Below are 20001 nucleotides of genomic sequence, written 5' to 3' on the forward strand. Positions count from 1 at the left end.
CTTGCACAATTTTCCCTGTTAGAAGCACTTGTCTTTGTTATGGTCACTACAGAGAGGTCACTGGCAGATCATGAAAACTGAGAACTCTGGCTCTTCAGAAGCTTGGGTATCATTTCTGACTATCCCTTCTCCCTTGCTTCCAGTATCAATCCTGAAATCTCTGAACTCTCCTTCCTAAATATTTCTGGCATCTGTATGTAGACTGGCAATGTTGGCTAAAATACCAGGTGGGGAAGGGAGGTGGTTGGATGAAACTAGCTGTTGTTAGCCTGCATGAACAGTAAAAAGTAGTTGAGGTGTTCTGTGGAAGGTGAAAGTAAGGGTGACCTGCCCTTGTACTTTAAGCCAGTCTCAATGACAAATACCCACGGAAAGGCGCTCTCTGCTGGGAACAGATACAAGGAAGATGCCTGGCAGACTGGAGATTGCTGAGGGAGGCAGGAAGGGAGGGAGTCTGTAGCAGAGGGCAACATGGGATGTAGGGAAGTGACAGGTCTCTCCTTCACGGTCCTGGGTGGCAGGGAGGAAATGAGAATGGGACAGGTGTAGCTCTTAAGACAATTTAATGGCAGTGTTAGGGTGGGGATCCTAACTGCTGCTTCTGCCTTTCTTGTGGTGGGGAGGCTGCCTATGGGTGCAGTGAGGGTGGCCATGGAGTGCAGAATTGGTTAGAGGACATCTGGGGTCCAATACATTGTTGGGCAGCATGAGGTCTTTTGCAGCTGGTGATGAGGAATGTCAAGTGGCCCTAAGGTTGGTGTGGCCATGGGAAGGTCCTCTCACATGGATGTCCTTGACTACTTCCCTCGACTTCTGAGGAGCTTGCCCAAAGCCACTGGAGAATGTGGTTTGGTCATTGTCCCTTTGAGGCCCAACACTCATCCCCATAGTTCCTAACTCCTGTCCTAAGAAGTCCTGGGACAGAGTGACAGCTCTTCTTCCTTCCAGGAGCTAGAGTGAGGGGAGGAGGTGATTAAGGGCCCATGGAGAGATGGGTGGCTCAGATAGGGCCTATGAGCACCCTGTAAGCATTACAGCGAGACTCTTGAGTGCTTGGTAGTTGAGGAATGTAGCTGGGCTCAGGTGGCAGCAGTGGTGGCGGTAGCAGCAGCAGCAGCAGCAGCACAGGGCAGAGAGTGGTGGCCCGAGTCCAGGGACAGGAATGCATGGTTGAGGCCTATGGTCCTGAAGTCCTCCCAATATGGGGTCAATAGTCCTGATACAGGGATGGGTGAAGGGAAGGGTAGACACAGACAGGATGGCCAGGAGGGGTAAGGTATGGATGGGGTATGTTCCCAGTGCTCAGAGCTTATGGGGGTTCACCCACTTGTAGGTGCCCTCATACTGGAAGCCCACTCTTTTCATCAGCTCATCTGCTTCTGTGGGGCCACGGCTGGAAGCAAGACAGATAAAGGGGAGATGTGAGGGACCCTTGCCCCTGACCATTCCTCCTGTTCTACCTTGTTTGGCTTGGCACCCCTAGCCCATCTTTCCCTCACCTGCCATAAACATAGGGGGTGGGCTGGGGTTTCTCATGATCGATCTTGTGCAACAGCGGTGTGAAGATGCGCCAGGCCTCCCGGAGTTCGTCACTGAGGGGATACAGTATGGCTTTGGGATTGAGTGGGGCACACGGGGAGGAAGGAAGAAGGCCATCTCTATTGCCTGCTCTTTCAGGGCAGCTTCTGTGTTAGGCTGCTTACCTGCGGACAAAGTGCATCTGGCTTCCACAGAACACGTCCAGGATGAGGCGCTCGTAGGCATCAGGGAGTTTCACGTTCTATAGGTTTGGGGATCTCACTGATACCACTGTGCATCGCCACTCAGGCCACCATCCCTTTAGAGCCTTCCCCAGATGGTCCTCCCTATAGCTACCTTGTATCTGTTGCCATAGGTCAGGTCTAGTTCTGATTCCTCAGGGTTGAAGAACATGCCGGGCTTCTTGGTCATCATCTTGGTATACACAGCCTCATTGGGCTGCACGCGGATCACCAGCTCATTGCGTTTGCACTGCTGGTGGAAGATGTCGCCCGCCACATCTCGGAACTGCAGTCTCACCTCAGCCTTACGCTCATTCAGGGCTTTGCCACAGCGCAAGATAAAGGGCACCCCTGGGGGGCAGGGCTGGCTTCAGAGACTGGCTCTTCGACAGTCTTGCGCTGTGTGTGTGTATGTATGACTGAGAGCTCCCATGCGCGTTTGTATGGATATGCGCATACGCGTGTCTGCGTGTGTGAATGTGTACATGTGGGATGAGCATAGCCAGGGTGGTGTCCCACATGTGCTAGGCCTCCCTCTCCAGTGACCCCTGCTGCTGAGCATCATGTATCTGATTCCACTAAGAAGTGTCTTTTTGAGGGCATGCCCAGCCCTTCCTTGCTGGCCCCTGAAGGTATCACCTACCATCCCACCGCTCATTCTCCACATAGAGGACAGCAGCTGCGAAGGTGGCTGTGGTGGACCCCCGGGGCACTGTGGGGTCATCCAGGTATCCTTTGGTAGCCTCGCCTTCTCCACCGGGGTTCCCCACATACTGGCCTAGGACCACGTTGTTCGCTTCCACCTCTGAGATACATTTCAATACCTTGACCTGGAAGAAAACCAGCAGACCGCGAGCCCTTTGGTAACAGAGTGGGGTGTAGGGCAATAGACATAAGCCTGATGCCTTGTCACAGAGGGGCCTTCTATGGAGCATGGCTACTGGGGACCTGGTGGACATGCTTCCATTTACCTTCTCATCACGGACATCATCTGAATCTGTGGAGGCCGGCTTTTCCATGGCCACAAGGCACAGCATCTGCAGGAGGTGGTTCTGCATAACGTCCCTAGTAGCAGAAGAGTCAGAAGCTCTCGTCAAACACCACTTCCAGGGTGGGAAGATGGGGAGAAGAGTAAGCACCCTGTTGGTCAGGTACTAGGGCCCCCATGGTTCATAAACAAGGAAATAGACAGTGACCCTACGACTGATGCTGGAAACCCTTGGGGGCTTGGCTGGATAGGAGTGACACCCCTTGAGAGCTCAGGGTATAAGGATGAGCTGAGCTGGGTTCTCACCTGATGATCCCAAATTCATCAAAGTAGCCTCCACGGCCCTCAGTACCAAAGGGCTCTTTGAAGGTGAGGATCACACAGGCTATGTTGTCCCGGTTCCAGATGGGGCCAAAGATCCTGTTGGCAAATCTGTTGGGGGAGGTGCAGGAGAAAGGCTGACACTCGAGAGGTTGTGGAAGAGTTCCTGAGTGGATCCACCCTTAGGCTTCCATAACACAGAGGTTGCATCTCAATTAAATTATACTGCAGGCCTAGAGCCTGGCACCCTGCCTGGATTTGAGAAGAATTTGTCCTTGGGGTAATGGGACAGGTGGAGTTCCTCATAGAGCCACCCTTACCTTGGTTCCCTTCCACCCCATTCCCTGTGCACCTGAGCACCATGAGGTTCTGGACCATCTCCTTGCCCAGATAGTGGTCGATGCGATAGATCTGGTCCTCACGGAATAGAGATGAGATGTGGTTGGACAGCTGGTCTGAGCTCTGTAGGTCTCTCCCGAAGGGCTTCTCCACAATGATGCGGTTCCAGCCTCTGTTGGGAGCATCCAGTCATGCTATTCCCCAAGCCCTTCCTCAGGAGTGGGCCCAGGGCCATGTCACTCTGACTCTTTCCCCAGGGAGCCAGACTTTCATCCCCTTTGCACTCTCAGGTGACCCAGGGAAGCTCTGCTGGCTGCCCTTGCTTATTACTGTGCACAGACAGCATCTCTGAAGCCTTCCTGCCTACATGCTGAGGACTAGAACAGTTCATAGGCCTTGCCCGTGTTGGTATTAGGGTGGCATGGTTGGCACATTCTTGGACAGTCTTGTTCCTCTCCTGCTCCATGCCAGGCCGTCAGTGGGGCAGGAGTAGCCCAGAGGCCAGTGGAGGAGGAGGGAAATGGGACATCAAGGGCACAGCTCCCTCACTAGTTTGATTCTCATGATTTTGAGATAGGGGCTCATGTATCCCAGGCAGGCCTGGAACTTGCTATGTAGCTGAGGATAGTCTTAAACTGATTCTTCGGCCTTCATCTCCCGGGTGCTGGGATCACAGGCATGTGCCATTCCTCCTGCTTTCCGCTATTGCTTTTATGTTCTTATCTCACTGTCTGCTCAGGTTGGCCTGAAGTCCTGGGCTCAAGGGATTGCTTGCCTCAGCCCTTGAGTAGCTGGGACTATAGTCATGGCCAAAGCAACTAACTTCTATTGTTTTTATTTATTAAAAAAATTTTTTTTTGAGCCAGGTGTAGTGACACACGCCTTTAATCCTAGCACTTGGGAGGCAGAAGCAGGCAGATCTCTGTCAGTTCGAGACCAGCCTGGTCTCAACAGCGAGTTCCTGACTAGCTGAGGTTACAGGGAGGCCCTGTCTCAGACTGAAAAAAAAAAACAAAAAAACCAAAAAAACGAAAACTTTTTTGGAGACAGGATCTTGTTATGTAACCCAGGATGGCCTTGAACACATTGTGATCCTCCTGCCTTTTGAGTACTGAGATTACAGATATGTGCTACTACACCCAGCTTAAACCTTTAAAACTATTTTTATTTTATGTATATGAGTGTTTTGCCTGCATGTAAGTGCACCATGTACATACAATGTCCACTGATACCAGAAGAGGGTGTTGGGTACCCTGGAACTGGAGTTACTGACAGTTGCTAGCAGCCATGTACGTGCTGGGAACTGAACCCAGATTCTCTGGAAGAGCAGCCAGTGCTCTTAAAGGCTGAGCCATCTTTCTAGCTCCTGTTTTTTGTTTTTTTGAAACAGGGTCTCACTATGTAGCTCTGGCTAACCTGAAACTCACTACGTAAACCAGGTGGCATCAAACTCACAAAGATCCACCTATTATTGCCTCCATGGTGCCGAGATATAGAGTTGTGTGCCACCATGCCTGGTTCTTTTATTTTTTGAGGCAGACTCTCACTCCATAGTCCATGCTATACTTCAACTCCCAGCAATTTTCTTGCCTCAGTTCCCATGGTGCTGGGATCAGATGTGTGATCCACCATGCTCAGCTCACCGTTGACTTTACTTTTTATTTAATTAAATTAATTAATCAATTAATTTGTCTTTTTGAAACAGGGTCTCCCTGTAGCCCCAGGTGTCCTGGAACTCACTATGTAGACCAGGCTGGCCTTGAACTCACAGAGATCCGCCTGCCTCTGCCTCCCCAGTGCTTAGGTTACAGGTGTACGCCACCACACCCGGCTGATTTTACTTTTTAAATTTAGTTTTTTAAAAAATTATTTTTAAATTAAAATCTTTTTGATTTCTTTTTATTTTATGTGTATGAATGTTTTGTCTGCATGTAAATGCTCCATATCATGGGCTGCAGAGGCCAGAAGAGGGCATCAAATCTTCTGGAACTAGAGTTACAGATGATTGTTAGCTGACATGTGGTTGCTGAGAAAGGAACCCTGGTCCTCTGTAAGAGCAGCCAAGGCTCTTAACTACTGAATTATCTCTCCAATCCCTCTCCATTGATTTAAAAGAGCAGGTCCCTTTCTTTGCAGCTCATAACCAAGCAGTAAAGTGGCTTTCTGAATTCAAAATCAGGAGCAAAAGAAAGATTTCTAGCCAGCATTGACCATACGTGGAGTAACACTGCTACCTTGTGGGCCTGTGAGAACTCTGGAAAACTAAACAATGAGCAAGCGCCAGTGAGTGATTTGTGGGGCAACACTGACATCTTGTGGTCATGTTGGGAACTGTAACAAGAGACTGTTGATTTGTCAGAGCTGTGTAGGCTACAAGCCACAGAGCTGTTAAGTGTATCTGTAGTAGCAAAGGCTGTTAGAAAGTGCCAGTATTTACAGCTTGTTTCCTTCTTTAGAGAGCTAATTCATGTGGAGAACAAATAGGGAGAATTCATCTTTTCGGGTTGCCTAGACTGGCTTGACTTGGGGGCTGTTCACAGTAAGGAAAGTCAGAACAAAGGAAGAAAAGCCTTACGTCTGGCTCATGCAGGTCTCTTGGATGTTCTTAGTGACAGCTTCATACACTGTGGGGGGCAAGGCCAGGTAGAAGAGTCGGTTGGCCTGCATCCCCTGGTGCAGGGCATTCATGTGGCTGTTGAGGTGCTTGTAGGAGGCTGGATCATCATACTGGCCGGCCACATAGGAGTTACGGGCAAAGAACTCCTCCAGCTTAGGTCTTTCTTCTGGGGTGGCCTGGGAGAGACGGGCAGACAGAGACAGACAGATGACAGATATCATCTTCCACTTCCCTCAGAGGTCACACATGCTCTGCCTCAGAGGAGTGGAGGGTCTCATCTGTCTTCACTTCCTCTCTTGTCTCACAGCCAGGGTATGCCTCCCTGGAGGCCTGGGGAAGCCTCACTTAGAACCCAACTGTCCTGGCCCCACACAGTGAGGACGCTGAGGCAGGCAAAAGGAACACTGAATGCAGGTGTGGTGAGTTACAGATGCAGGCATCCTGTATATACTCAGGTCCCTTATGCCATAAGGCAGTTTTCAGGAAAATGTGACCTGGGAGAAGTACATTGGAGAAGGATGTCTCTCCAAAAATCTTGACAGCAAACTATAGTTGCTGAAGCAATGCCAAGGTGACACACTTCCTGGGGGGGGGAGGCACTTGGAGGAGTCCTTCCAGCTTCTGGCATGTCCCAGTGTGGCCCCAGAGCAGAGCAGGATAGAACCAGCAAGGCTGGGTCAGAGTGGAGCTGGGAAACATCTGATGCTGGAGAGGCCACCCTTTCCTGTCTCTCTCAGAGGTCAGGGAGGTGGTGATATGAGCAGGTAGACACAGCTTTTGAGTGGTTGCAGGGCAGGGCCAGAATGTGAGGTAGCAGAACTTGAATGTTCTGGGTGGCCCTGCCTCTTGGCCAGTCAAGTAAGAAGGGGAGGAGGGAAGTGTTGCTTATGATGGAGTGGAGACATGTCTCCTCATGGGCTGCCTAGGGATAGTACTGTTGGGTGGTAGGGGAGAGGACAGAACAAGGCTGTGTAACACCCCAAAGCCACTCACTTTGAAGAAGGGCTCACTCTGCTTTCGGATGTCATCCACTGTGAGGCGGGATCGGGCATAGCCCACAATGAAGGTGTCTTCTGGCAGAAGGCCATCTCGGAACAGCCACCTGAGGGCACAACACAGCTATAGCCAGGGTGGGGAGGGAAGGCCAGGCCAAGCCAATTCTCTTGGTGTAGAGCTCTTGAGGGTCGAGTGGAGATTTACCTACCAGATGGTGGGGTAGATCTTCTTCTTGGCCAGGTCACCCTACAGTGGAGGGAACATGTGGTCAGGAAAAGCTGATGTGAGCTAGATCATTCCCCACCAGTAATGATGTAGGCAATCATTCAGGGTGACCACTCAGCTGCAAGTATACTACTTTATCCCCATATATCACCAGAGGATACCTGAGATTCAAGCCTGCCCCAGCTCTGTCCCAGTGCAGGTACACAGATGAATCTTCCATGTTCAAGATAAAAAATCTGGACACTGAGTTCATTAGAACTGAAGAGTGATGGAGGTAGCACAAAGCCAAACTGTGAGATGTGGCCTCAAATGTCAAAGTTGCAAAATGGGGGCTAGAAAGTGATGAAGATACTCCTTCAATTTATGAAGTTCGAAAAATGACAGCAGGTTGAGCATAGTGGTCCAGAGTGAGACCTTGTCTCAATAACAACAACAAAAACCAGGCTTGGTGGTATACAACTGTACCTTAACACATAAGGAGACACTGTCTCAAAACCCTTCCCCCAAGTCAGAATATAAAACCAAAAAAGAATTATAAAGAAATAATGAAAAATGCAAATATAATGGGAAATTTGGGCTGGGGATGATGCTCAATGATTCTAGTGCAGGCACAAGTCCTTGGTTCCATCCCCATTACCACAAAAGCAAGCAAACAAACAGTAGAGAAAACCAACAAAAGACAGCTGGAGGGTGGGGAGGAGTGCTGTGAAATGCTGTTTTCTGGACATGATATGGCCTTGGCAATCTTGAACTCACAACAGCTGTGGCTACCAGCATACAACCTAGACAAGATCAAGGCACTCAAGTTCCAATATCAACAGGGGAGGGGTACATGAAGCCCCACCCTTAACTGAGGAACTACTGGCAATTAATGGATGAAGGGGGACTGTCATTTCTCTTCAAGGGTATGGCCCCTGGTAGGTTGCTCATGCTCCACTGGATGGCCCCATGGCCATAGTGGGTCGTACTAACTGGACTCTGGGTTATAATAAAAAGAAAGGAAGTTGGGAAGGAGATGGGGCTCAGGAGGACTTAGCAGAAGAAGGGATGATGGATAAGATCATGATACACTGTATATATCAATGAAGTTCTCAAAGAATATATTAAAATATTAAAACTAAACAAAAATGAAACTAAACAACAATAACAACAAAAAAATCCCAAACAAAATAAGAGCAGCAAAACCCCCAAACAAAGAAAAGTTGGGCATGGTGGCACAGGCCTATAATTCCAGTACCTGGAACAGGAAGATCAGGACTTCAAGGCCAGTCTGAGCTATATCATAAGACTTTGTCCCTGTCTCAAACCAAAAATACTTTTTTTAAAAAGTATTTTATTATTTTTATTTTATGTGTATGAGTGCATTGCCTGCATATAGGTTAAGTGTACCCATGTCATGCAATGCCCGCGAGGACAGAAGAGGCCTTTGGATCCCCTGGAACTGGATTTACAGACAGTTGTTAGCTGCCATGTGGGTGCTGGGATTGGAACCTGGGTCTTCTGCAAGAACAACCAGTGTTCTTAACTGCTGAGCCATCTCTCCAGGCCCCATCTTTCTTTCTTTTTTTTGAGACAGGGTCTTGCTATAGCCCTAGCTGGACTGGAACTCCCTAGGTAGACCAGGTTGGACTCAATCTCACAGAGGTCCACCTGCCTCTGCTGGGATTAAAGGATCACATCACCACACTGGACTTCTTTTATTAAGTATTCTATTTTTATTATTTTTATGTATATGAGTGTATTGCCTGCATGCATGTAAGTGCGCCCCTGTTGCACAATGCCTGTGGAGGTCAGAAGAGAGCATCAGATCCCCTGGAAGTGGAGCTATGGATGGTTGTTAGCTGCCATCTGGGTGCTCTTATCTGCTGAGCCAGCTCTCCAGTCCCTTCTTTTAGTTTTTGAGACAGGGTCTTGCCATGTAGCCCAGGCTGGTCTTAAACTTAGCATACATCCCTGGCTGGCCATGAACTGTAGATAATCCTCTTGCCTCACCCTTCCTAGTGTTGGATTACAAAAGTGTGCTGCCATGCCCAGCAAGATGGAGAAATTTCTAAAAAAAATTCCAACGAACCATAATGGAGCAAGTGACCTGAGTAGGGCCAATGATTACACATGCTACCCAGTGATTTCTACGAGAATCAAGGAAGAAAGGACTCCAGTCTGAAGCAAACTCCCCTTGAATACAGAAGAAAAGGGAACATTCCTGAAGCCACTTCCAGAACCTTAACCTGCATTACTACAGTACTACAACCTGAGGACATAGCCTCCTCATTCACATGCACACAAAGCAGATGCAAACATCAGACAGAAAACATCAGCAAACCTAATCTTTCAATGTTAGAAGATATAACACACCAGGACCGAGATATGTGTAAATAAGAGGTTGGCTTAAGAAAGAAAAAGCACAGGGCCAGGAGAAAGAGAGGGAGGGCAGGTTGGAGGTGGATAGGATCAAGATACATTGTATACATAAATGAAATTGTAAACGAAGCAAAAAAAATTAGAAAGAAAAAAAACCCAAAAAACAAAAAGCAAAGGCTGGGGAGATGGCTGTCAATAAAGCATAGCTGTGCAGACCAGGACCTTGCTTTGGATTCCCAGAACCTAAATAACTGGGCGTGGGGGTAATGCATCAGTAACCCAGCATTGGGGGTGGGGAGAGGCTGATCTCTGAAGCTCAGCAGTCAGCTACCCTAGCTGAACTGATTCGTTTCAGGTTTATAGAGAGATCCTATCTCAAAAATAAAGGTGGAGGGGCTGGCTTAGTGGTTAAGATCACTGGCTGATCTTGCAGAGGTTGGAGTCCCAGCACCCACATGGCAGCTAACAACCATCTGTAACTCCAGTTCCAGGGGATCCAACAGCTTCTTCTGACCTCCAAGGGAACTGCACGACATGGATGCACTTACATACATGTAGGCAATACATTCATATACTAAAAATAATAAACAAATAAAAAATAAAGGTGAGGACCAATGGGAGAAAGACACCCAATACTAATTTCTGGTGTCTACATGCACACATGCATGCCTTCATACCCATACTAATAAGTACATGATAGAGATGGGGCAGGGGAGAGGAACAAAAAACAAGCAACTGATGATGGCACATGACTATAATTCTAGTACTTAGAAAGCTGAGGCCAGAGATTGTCTGTTCAAGGATAGTAGTCACTGTGGGTCAGATGTAGTGGCATATGCCTACAATCCCAGCTCTTATGATGCTGAGACAGGAGGATGGTGAGTTCAAGGCCAAACTTAGCTACATAGTAAGAACTTTCTAAAAAATAATAGGGGGGCTGGAGAGATGGCTCAGCGGGTAAGAGCACTGACTGCTCTTACAGAGGATCTGGGTTCGATTCCCAGCACCCATATGGCGGCTACGAAGTGTCTTTAACTCTAGTTCCAGGGGAATCTGACGCCCTCTTCTGACCTCCGTGGCATTGCACAACACAGGTGCACTCACATACATGTAGGCAATACACTCATACTCATAAAATAAAAATAATAAAATATTTTAAAAAATAGGGGCTGGAGAGATGGCTGACTGGTTAAGAGCAGGTACTGCTCTTTCAGAGGACCTGAATTTGGTTCTCAGCGTCCACATCAGTGACTCATAAGCACTTATAACTTCAGCTCCGGGGGATATGATGCCTCTAGCCTCTCTGGGCATGCACTCATGTGCACATACACAGACACACATATACATAATTAAAAGTAATAAATCTAAAAAAGAAAATAAAGAACAAGAAAATTCAGAAATGTTTAAAAGGTAGGCCATAGTGGCACATGTCCTGTAATTCCAGGACTTGGGAGGTGGAGGCAGAAGGCTGAGGTTCAAAGTCATTTAAAACAACAACAAAATCAACTATTGAAAATCACATTAAGAGATTAAACAAAGAAAAGTTCTATGAAATCTTTTTGTGTGTGTGCTACTGAGGATTGAACCTAGGGCCTCAACCATGCTAAGCAAGTACTCTGCCACTGAACTATAATTCCGGCCCTTTAAAAAAATTTGAGACAGGGTCTCACTTGGGCTGGCCTTGAAGTTACTCTGAAGTCCAGGTTGGCTTGGAACTCCTGCTTCAGCCTCCCATTTCTACATATTGACTTTTAAGATCTAGCAATCTTCTTTTTTTTAAAATAAATAATTTATTGAAAATTTCATATATGCATATAAGGTATTTTGATCAAATCCATGCCTACTTCCTCCCCTCCAACTCCTCCCATATCTCCCCATCACTTTTTTCTGATAACTTCATGTATTCTTTCTTCTTTATTTATATTTTTATGGGGCTTTTGGCTACTCCCCCCTTTGAACATTTAACATTCCCCCCTCTGAAGAGGTAACCCTAAAATCTTTTAAGGATTAGATACAAGCTCCCAAATACTTTCGACATTTTTGGCCTTTGGAACAGAGTATGTTGCTAAGAGGCCCAAGGACATTTTGACTTTTAGCCAAGAAACTGGCTACTTTTCTTTGGGGTTTTTAACCCTAATTGCCTAGCCAATTCCTACCTCCTATTCTTATCACACCATCCTCTGAAGAGGTTACCCAGCTTGCAGGATAGAAGACTGCTCTGGCTTCTTCCATGCGGAACAGGGTCGCAGGGTGAGGCAATTGGAGTACCCCTTCAGTGGGTCTATCTAAAAGACTCCCAAATTGCATAACTCTTGTCTCTAAGGGGAAAAGAAAGCCCTTGAATCATGAATAGGAGATGTGAAGGAGAAGTAAAGGCAAGAGTAATTAGCACTACAAGTTCTAGACAGGGAACTAGAAAAAAGTCAGAACAGGGCAATTTTCAAATGTTCATTTGAGAGTCCATTGGAATTTCTTGACAAGGGCTTCCAAAAGCATCCCTCTATTGGGTTCCTCCTCCTTTTTCTTTTGTCTTCCAAGGCTGGACTCTAGAGTAATGGATTCAGGATTTGCTTTCAGGTATTTTGAGCTGTTGGAATGGTTAGAATGTATCAGTTCCCTCTCAAAGGCTTCTAGATACGGAGAGAAAGCAAATTTATCTATCATTTTAGAACAATAGCTGGTTGTCTCCCTTAGCTACAGGTGGGTACTACAGTATTGGAGACCAAGATGTGAAGTCTTACATCTGAGCAGTACTTTCTGGTTAGAAACAAAATCATCAATGAGAAATAATTGTCTAAATAACTTTTTATATAGACTTAAGCCTAATGTCTGGGAAGTGTAATCCCTTGAACTCTTAAAGAAATATACGGATGACTTTACTCTTTGGTTATACTGTCCTTTTGGGTGTTTAAGACCATACAGTTGGCCCAAATAAATAGATTTATTTTTACACTTAAGGTCATTTGAGGATCTGTTCCTCAAGGGTTAAAAAGGCTTGGGAGTAGCTCCTGGATCCTTTTACTAGTTCCATTTATGTGGAGATAAGTCAAAGGTTCTGCTTGACCATGGCTGGCTTCACTTGGAAGCATGAATGTTTCTTCTGAGTTGACCCTCCTTTGTAGACTGGACACTGGTCAAACCCATCTCGTGGGGTCTCCATGTCCTCCCTGAACAAGAGGACAGGTGACTTACCACAGTTAACAGGACATTTTGAGAGATGTGCCATAGTCCCCTGGAACTCAGTCAACCTTGGAGGGCAAGGGGCAAAAGTTGTCCTTTAAATTCCTCTGACCACATTAGTATAGGCCTCAAACTATGGCTGTTAAACATCCATTAAGGTTAGTTCCACCAGTCTGGTACTTTTAATTATCATGTGCTATGTAGAGAAGGCTTGGGTGAAAAACCAAGTATTCTCAGATAAATGTTGACTAGATATATATTTTGTTCCTTAAACTAGTTGACTAAACTATGACCATAGAAATTTTAAGATTATGTATATATTATTTTTGTCTTATCCTTTATATATCATAACAAACCTACACAGACCTTCATCACTTGCTTAGGCTTTCTCATTTTTTCTATTTTGGAAAATATCTCCATTCCCATATCCTTTTAACATCTTTTACATTCTCTTTTTTTTTTTTTTTTTTTAAAATGAGACACAATAGCATGAACAAATTTTCCATCTGTTGTGAGACTTCTTTTCCTGGGGATGCTAAGCAATGCTTATTCCCTTACGGAGATGACTGAGGGGTTGCTGAGGTGTGTGAGTGACCTGAGGGTATGCACACTGGAAAGCCTTTACCCAGCATGGGTCACGCCTTCTCTTCCTAGCTTTCCCCAGACTGTATACTTCAGCCCTCCCTAAATCCAGGAGGCCATGTGTGATTAGGGTCAGATTACATACATTTGGCTGTTCGGAAGAGTGGCTGGATAATAAACTCAGCAGATGCAGGTAAAGCATTCCAGGAAATTAGCTATTTAAGATAAAAATTCTTATTAAAAAAGAAAAAGGAAAGTTCTTTAACTGGATCTGGTACACCTATAAAACAACCTACATAATGGGTATATTAGTTACTTTTGTTGTTCCTATTACACAACACGTGGGAGAAAGTTAACTTAAGGCTTGAATTTGAGGATAGTCTGTCATGGCAGGAAAGGCACGGTGGTGGGAGTGGGAAGCAGTTTGAATCCACAGTCATAGTGAATACTGATACTTTGTTCTTTTTTCTTTCTGTTCACTCTGGGACACCAAGTCTACAGGGTGGTGCCATGAACATTCATGGTGGGTCTCTCTTCCTCAGTTAAACCTCTCTGGAAACATCCTCATAGACACATCCTGGGTATGTCTCTTAGGAGATTCTAAATGGCTGCTACTGGATCTTTAGACAGTCCTAAACTGGAAGCCATCACTAGTATCATAAGAAGAAAATTAAAATGGTATGAGGTTTGGAAAATAAGACCACCTGCCATTATCAGATGATGGCTTGTTCATAAAAAACAACCTTAAACCAACCTACAGACTAATTATTAGGATTAAGGAGAGTTTAGCAAAGTTGCTATATTAAAAAAAGATAGGAGTAGGTAGAGATTTCTTAGGACACAAAGTAATAATCATAAGCTATTCATCGTGGTGTCGCCTATAATTACAGCATACCAGGGGTGAAGGCAGGAGGATCAGGAGTTCAAGGCTAGCCAGAAGTATATGAAACCCTGTCTGGGGGTGGGGGGGGCAGAAAGGAAGGGCATGTGTGAGACTTTAGGTTCAATTCTTAGTATTATGAAAAAAAGGAAAAGAAAAGAAGAGAAGAAAGAAGGCAGGTGGGTTGGCAGGCAGGTAGGCCTGGCATTATGGCCTCAGTGGTAGGGTATGTGCTTTGCATGCTTAAGGACAAGGGTATGAGCCCTAGTACCAAAAAAGACAAGCTGCAGTCTAGAGATAGCATTCACTAACTTCTTTGTATCCAGAATATCTAAGCAGATCCTATGACACAATAAGAAAACAACCCAACTGAAGTAGGTAAAAGGTTTGGCTGCACGTTTCACCAGAAAGGAGATGAAGGCCACTAATTACATGGAAGGTGTCTAAGATCATAGGTCGGGAAAATGGTAACTGAAAAAGATACCACTTCACATTCATTAGAACGGTTGCACTCTGAAAGACAGACCAACAGCTGGGCAGAATGGTACATACCTATAATCTAAGCACTTGGGAGGCTGAGGCAGGAGGAACCCCATGAGTACGAAGCCAGCCTGGGCAACGTAGTGAGTTCTAGGCCAGTCAGAGCTAGAGTAAGACCCCTGTGTCAAGTAGAATACCCTTCTCCCCCCTAATCTCCCTAAGATCCCCAAAACCAGGACTGGAGAGATGGCTCAGTGGTTAAGAGCACTGGTTGCTCTTGTAGAAGACCTGGGTTCAGTTTCCAGCATTCACATGGCAGCTAATAGCCATTCTTAACTCCAGTTCCAGGGGATCTGACACCTTCTTCCAGTCTCCATGGTCATTGCACATATGTGGTGTACTTACATACATGCAGGCAAAACAGTCATATGTATAAAAAAAATAAATAAACCAAAATAAAGTAAAAAGGCCAGGTGTGGTGGCACACGCCTTTAATCTCAGCACTTGGGAGAGAGAGGCAGGTGGATCTCTGCAAGTTCAAGGCTAGCCTGGTCTACACAGTGAGTTCCAGGACAGCTGGGGCTATAGGGAGACTCTGCCTCAAAAAAAAAGTAAAAAAAACCTCATTCAAAGAGAGACCCAGTGTTGGTGTGGAACTCACAGACTGTGTGTGGAGACATGCAATGGTCATATCTGAAACAGCCTGGCAGCATTTCGCCAAGTGAAGCACCCACATCTATCCTATGACTTTCCATTCCACTCCTATGTGTTATCCCAGAGAAGAAAGCAGGCAGCCACCCCCAAACTAAAAAAAAAATTATTTATTTTTATTTTACGTGTATGAGTGTTTTGCCTGCATATATATGCTCACCTGTGTTGTGCAATACCTATGGAGGCCAGAAGAGGGTGTTAGATCCCCTGGAACTGGAGTTACACACTGTTGTTAGCCACCTTGTGTATGCTGGTAACTGATGCTGGATTGTCTGCAAGAGCAGCCAGTGCTCTTAACAGCTTCCTCCTTTTTTTTTTTTTTTAACTCAAAAATTTTTGCATGAATTTTCATTCAAAACAGCCCTAAGATGCTCAAATCAACCAGCAAGTGAATGGAGAATCTGTGTATCCATAGTCTGTAACCAAGGAACAAGCTACTGATTCAAGCTGTGTTGACAAATCTCAAAAACATGCTGAACTAAAGGACCTAGAGACAAGAGACTAAATACTCATGGGTTTGCTTACAGTCCCAGAATGGCAACATGAGCCTATTATGACAGAACTCAAGGCTACTATTTGTGCAGCATGTACCAAGAAAACACAGTGAAAAAGTAGTTGAGCAGAGGGTGGAGAGGAGGTTAGAAATTACTCCTGGGGAAACAGTGACTGCAAAAGGGAGAGGTCTTCTTTTTCTTTTTTCTTTTTTTTTTTTTTTTGGGTTTCTATGTATGAGTGTATTGCTTGCGTATATGTAAGTGTACCATGTCATGCAAAGCCTGCAGAGGTCAGAAGAGGGCATTGGATTCCCTGAAACTGGAGTTATGGATGGTTGTTATCTGACATCATCTGGATTCTGGGAATTGAACCAGGTCCTCTGGAAGAATACCAAGTGTCCTTAACCTGTAAGCCATCTCTCCACCCCTTCTTCTTTTTCTTTTTATGCCTCACTAAGTCTAATTAGTGCTGCCTGCATGCACATGAGTGTGGGACCGTCCACTGGAGCATGGGCAACCTACCATGACTTCCCCTCTCCCAGCAGCCATCAGCTGCCAATAGCTCCTCATCTGGGGGTGGGGCCTCATGAGCCCTCTCCCATCCATCCTAGAATGGTGACCTTCTCTAGGTCTTGACCATAGGTGCCGTGAGTTCATAAACACAATGGCCATGTCCTGCCCACAAAACGGCATTTCACAATACTTCTCCCCATCCTCTGGCTTTTTGGTCCCCTCTTCCACAATGTTCCCTGTGCCTTAGAGACATGAAGTGCTGATAAAGATGTCCCATTTAGGACCGAGCATTCAACAGTCACTTGTTCTCAGCACTTGGACCAGTTATGAGTCTCTCATTTGGCTGATACAAAAAGAAGCTTCTCTGACCAAGGTTGAGGGCAGCATTCATCTATAGATATAGACACAAATATTTGGAAGGCAGTTTAACAACATGTCTGTTTAGAAAACAACAATAGTAAATTCCCCTCTAGGCCTATGACCTCCCCAGTCATGAACTTTTGACCAGATATGCAGTACCAGGCATGAATTCCTCCTGTGCTACAGGCCACTGTTGCACTAGTAGGCACATCATGCCTGGCAGGTAGGTATTGTAGCATGCAGGGTCCACTGCTGGGTAAGTCCATTGATGACTTTTCTTCCCCACAGCCTACATAGCACCTTCTGGCACTATGAAAGCTAGCCAGTAGGGAGGGTTTTCAGGTCAGTTCCAGCTTGATTTCTGTATGTCTTGCAATCAGATTGTGTTTTGTCTCAACAGTACGGTCTTACCATATAGTTATGGTGGACAGTATTGACCAGTTAATCATAAGAGATATGCCAATTGAACTCACAGAGATCCGCCTGCCTCTGCTTCCTGGGGCTACAGAGACTCCCTGTCTCAAAAAGATAAAAAAAAAAGTGCTGGGACTAAAGGCACGTGCCACCACGTCTGGTTCTGAAGCAGACTTCTTGTTTTGAGATGGGGTCTGGCTATGTAATGTAATTCTGGAGAGTTTGGAACTTGTTCTGTAACCCAGGCTGGCCTTAAACTCAAGCCAATCCTCTTTCCTCGGTCTCGGGCTACAGAGACTCCCTGTCTCAAAAAGATAAAAAAAAAAGTGCTGGGACTAAAGGCACGTGCCACCACGTCTGGTTCTGAAGCAGACTTCTTGTTTTGAGATGGGGTCTGGCTATGTAATGTAATTCTGGAGAGTTTGGAACTTGTTCTGTAACCCAGGCTGGCCTTAAACTCAAGCCAATCCTCTTTCCTCGGTCTCCTAACTGCTATGATTACAGATGTGCACCTGCACCACACCTGGCTTTGTTTTATTTTTAATTAGCTTATTTTTTGTATATGCATGTGTACCATGTGCATATAGGCAATTGTGAGCTGTCATGTGGGTGCTGGGATCTGAACCTGGGTTCTCTGGAAGAGCAGTAAGTGCTCTTAACCATTGAGTCATCTCTCTAGCCCCTATTCTTTATTTTTGTTAAGACTATATCTCATAGCCTTTAACTCCTGATCCTCCTGCCTCTACCTCTCAAGTGCTAGAATTACAGGAGGAGCATATCCCCATGTGTGGCTATACATTGTTTTAAGCCAGAGCCTTGTTATTTTACCCAGGCTGGTCTTGAACTCCTTTGTTTAAGTAAGCCTCCTGATTCAGCCTCCTAAGTGTTAGGACTTTAGGTGATAGTGTTGTTTCTTTTTTTTTTAAAGGTTTATTTTATTTTATTTATTTATTTATTTATTTAGTCCTTCTATCTGATTTTCATTTCTGATTTTATTTTCCTCTAAGGTTTATTTTATTTTTAATTGTGTGTGTGTGTGTGTGTGTGTGTGTGCGCGCACGAGTGTAGGTATCTGTGGAGGCCAGAAGAAGGTGTTGGATTCCCCAGAGTTGGAGTTATAGGTAGTTGTGACCCTTCAGATGTGAGTGCTGGGAACTAAATTTGGTTCCTCTGCAAGCGCAGCATGTGCTCTTAACTATTGAGTCATCTCTCCAGCTACCGTTTCTTGATCTGGGAGAAATTTGCACGGGTATGCTGAGTTTGTGAAAACTTGTCAAGCCCAACCCTTAAGGTCTGTGGTCTTTTTGGCATATATTACAACAAAAAATGATAACATCTGGGGTTGAGGATGTACCTTGGTGGTAAAATGCTTGCTTAGCATGTGTGAAGTACTGGGTTTGATTTTGAGTACTGCAAAAACCAACCAGCCAACCAACCAACCAAACAGCACCCCATAAAATCTCACTATAAAAATTAATAGATATAAGCCAACTGCTTTTATTTACTAAGAAGCAGTTGACAAAATAAGCAATGTAAAACAATATCATTTACAAAAGTAAATATTATAAATAACCTAGAAATAAGTGTGATGAAATACATATGTAGGTTTGTTACCTACATATGTGGGCTAACTACATGAAAGATGACCTGCATGAGACCCCATGTTCTGGGGCAGTAGGGGAACCAAGAAGAATCACAATTAGGCTCCACTCCAAGCCAATGTGCTCATCCAGTTCAGTCACCTAGTCATCACTAACAGTCCCACAGGCTTTCATTCTATACCCTAAGGCAGGTGCAGGAGGAAGGGACAGAAATGGCCACCATACTCTTGAGTTGGGTGTCTGCCCTTTCATCTTAAACCCTATAATCAAGAGCGTGGGAGGGATGGGAATCCTCACTCCACAGAGTGCTGCTACTCAATGGGGAGAGGTGAGCAACTGGCACAGGAGCCAGGCACCAGCCGTACCTGCACCTCAACTGACCCTCTACAAAGCAACTCCAGGGATTAAGGACTGAATATTCATGCAAAAGTACTTTGTGGAAACCTTTACTACAGGCCTATCTGATTAAAAAAATCAAAACATCACTCCATCTAACAAGATATTTTGGGTTTTTTTCAGATGGAGCTGGTCTCGGTAACATGAACTTTGCCAAATTTAAATAGCTATGTAGAATGTAGTCAGAATAATACTTCTCACCTGGGCCCACTGGGACCTGTGGAGATGCTGGGTTCCATGCACCAGGAAACCCCAGAAGATGAAATGAACTGCTGTCCCTTTTAGCACAATACTCAAAGGTAACTTCCTGCCATAACAAGTGGACTAGTATACAACACAGCCCACACTGACTAGCCCTTTAAAACAAAGAGGTAATACCACTTTAAATACAAATTTCAAAAATAACTGAGCCTGGAGAGATGGCTCAACAGTTAAGAGCATTTGCTGCTTTTGCAGAGGTCCTGGGTTTGGTTGCCAGTACCCACATGGTGGCTTACAACCACCTGTAAGTCCAGTTCCAAGGGATTTTATGCCCTTTTCTGGCCTCTGAAGGCACTGCATGCATGTGGTGCACATACATGCATGCAGGCAAGCTCTCAAACACATAAAAATGAAAATAAATCTTAAAAAAAAGACTAACCCATACCCGGGTGTGGTGGCACATGCCTTTAATCCCAGCACTTGGGAGGCAGAGGCAGGTGGATCTCTGAATTCGAGGCCAGCCTGGTCTACATAGTGAGTTCCAGGCCAGCTGGGGCTACAGGGAAACCCTGTCTCAAAAAG

The 20001-nt window shown here is 45.5% G+C and overlaps 1 protein-coding gene across 1 annotated transcript in view; it reads right to left on the minus strand.

Annotated features, from left to right (window-relative positions):
• Positions 1-18: 18 nt before the first annotated feature.
• G6pd (glucose-6-phosphate dehydrogenase) overlaps positions 19-20001 on the minus strand; it is a 25949-nt gene continuing 5966 nt past the window's right edge. Inside the window, exons 3-13 of the mRNA XM_008829606.3 lie at positions 7230-7267; positions 7019-7127; positions 5984-6201; positions 3422-3580; positions 3055-3180; positions 2732-2825; positions 2404-2590; positions 1876-2111; positions 1704-1780; positions 1500-1592; positions 19-1393 (exon numbers count right to left, since the gene is read on the minus strand). Coding sequence (XP_008827828.1) covers positions 1303-1393; positions 1500-1592; positions 1704-1780; positions 1876-2111; positions 2404-2590; positions 2732-2825; positions 3055-3180; positions 3422-3580; positions 5984-6201; positions 7019-7127; positions 7230-7267 — 1428 coding nt within the window. The 3' untranslated portion in view covers positions 19-1302. The remainder of the gene's footprint in view (positions 1394-1499; positions 1593-1703; positions 1781-1875; positions 2112-2403; positions 2591-2731; positions 2826-3054; positions 3181-3421; positions 3581-5983; positions 6202-7018; positions 7128-7229; positions 7268-20001) is intronic.

This window comes from Nannospalax galili, unplaced genomic scaffold, assembly GCF_000622305.1.
Source record: "Nannospalax galili isolate Female #2095 unplaced genomic scaffold, S.galili_v1.0 scaffold513, whole genome shotgun sequence".
NCBI lineage: Eukaryota > Metazoa > Chordata > Mammalia > Rodentia > Spalacidae > Nannospalax > Nannospalax galili.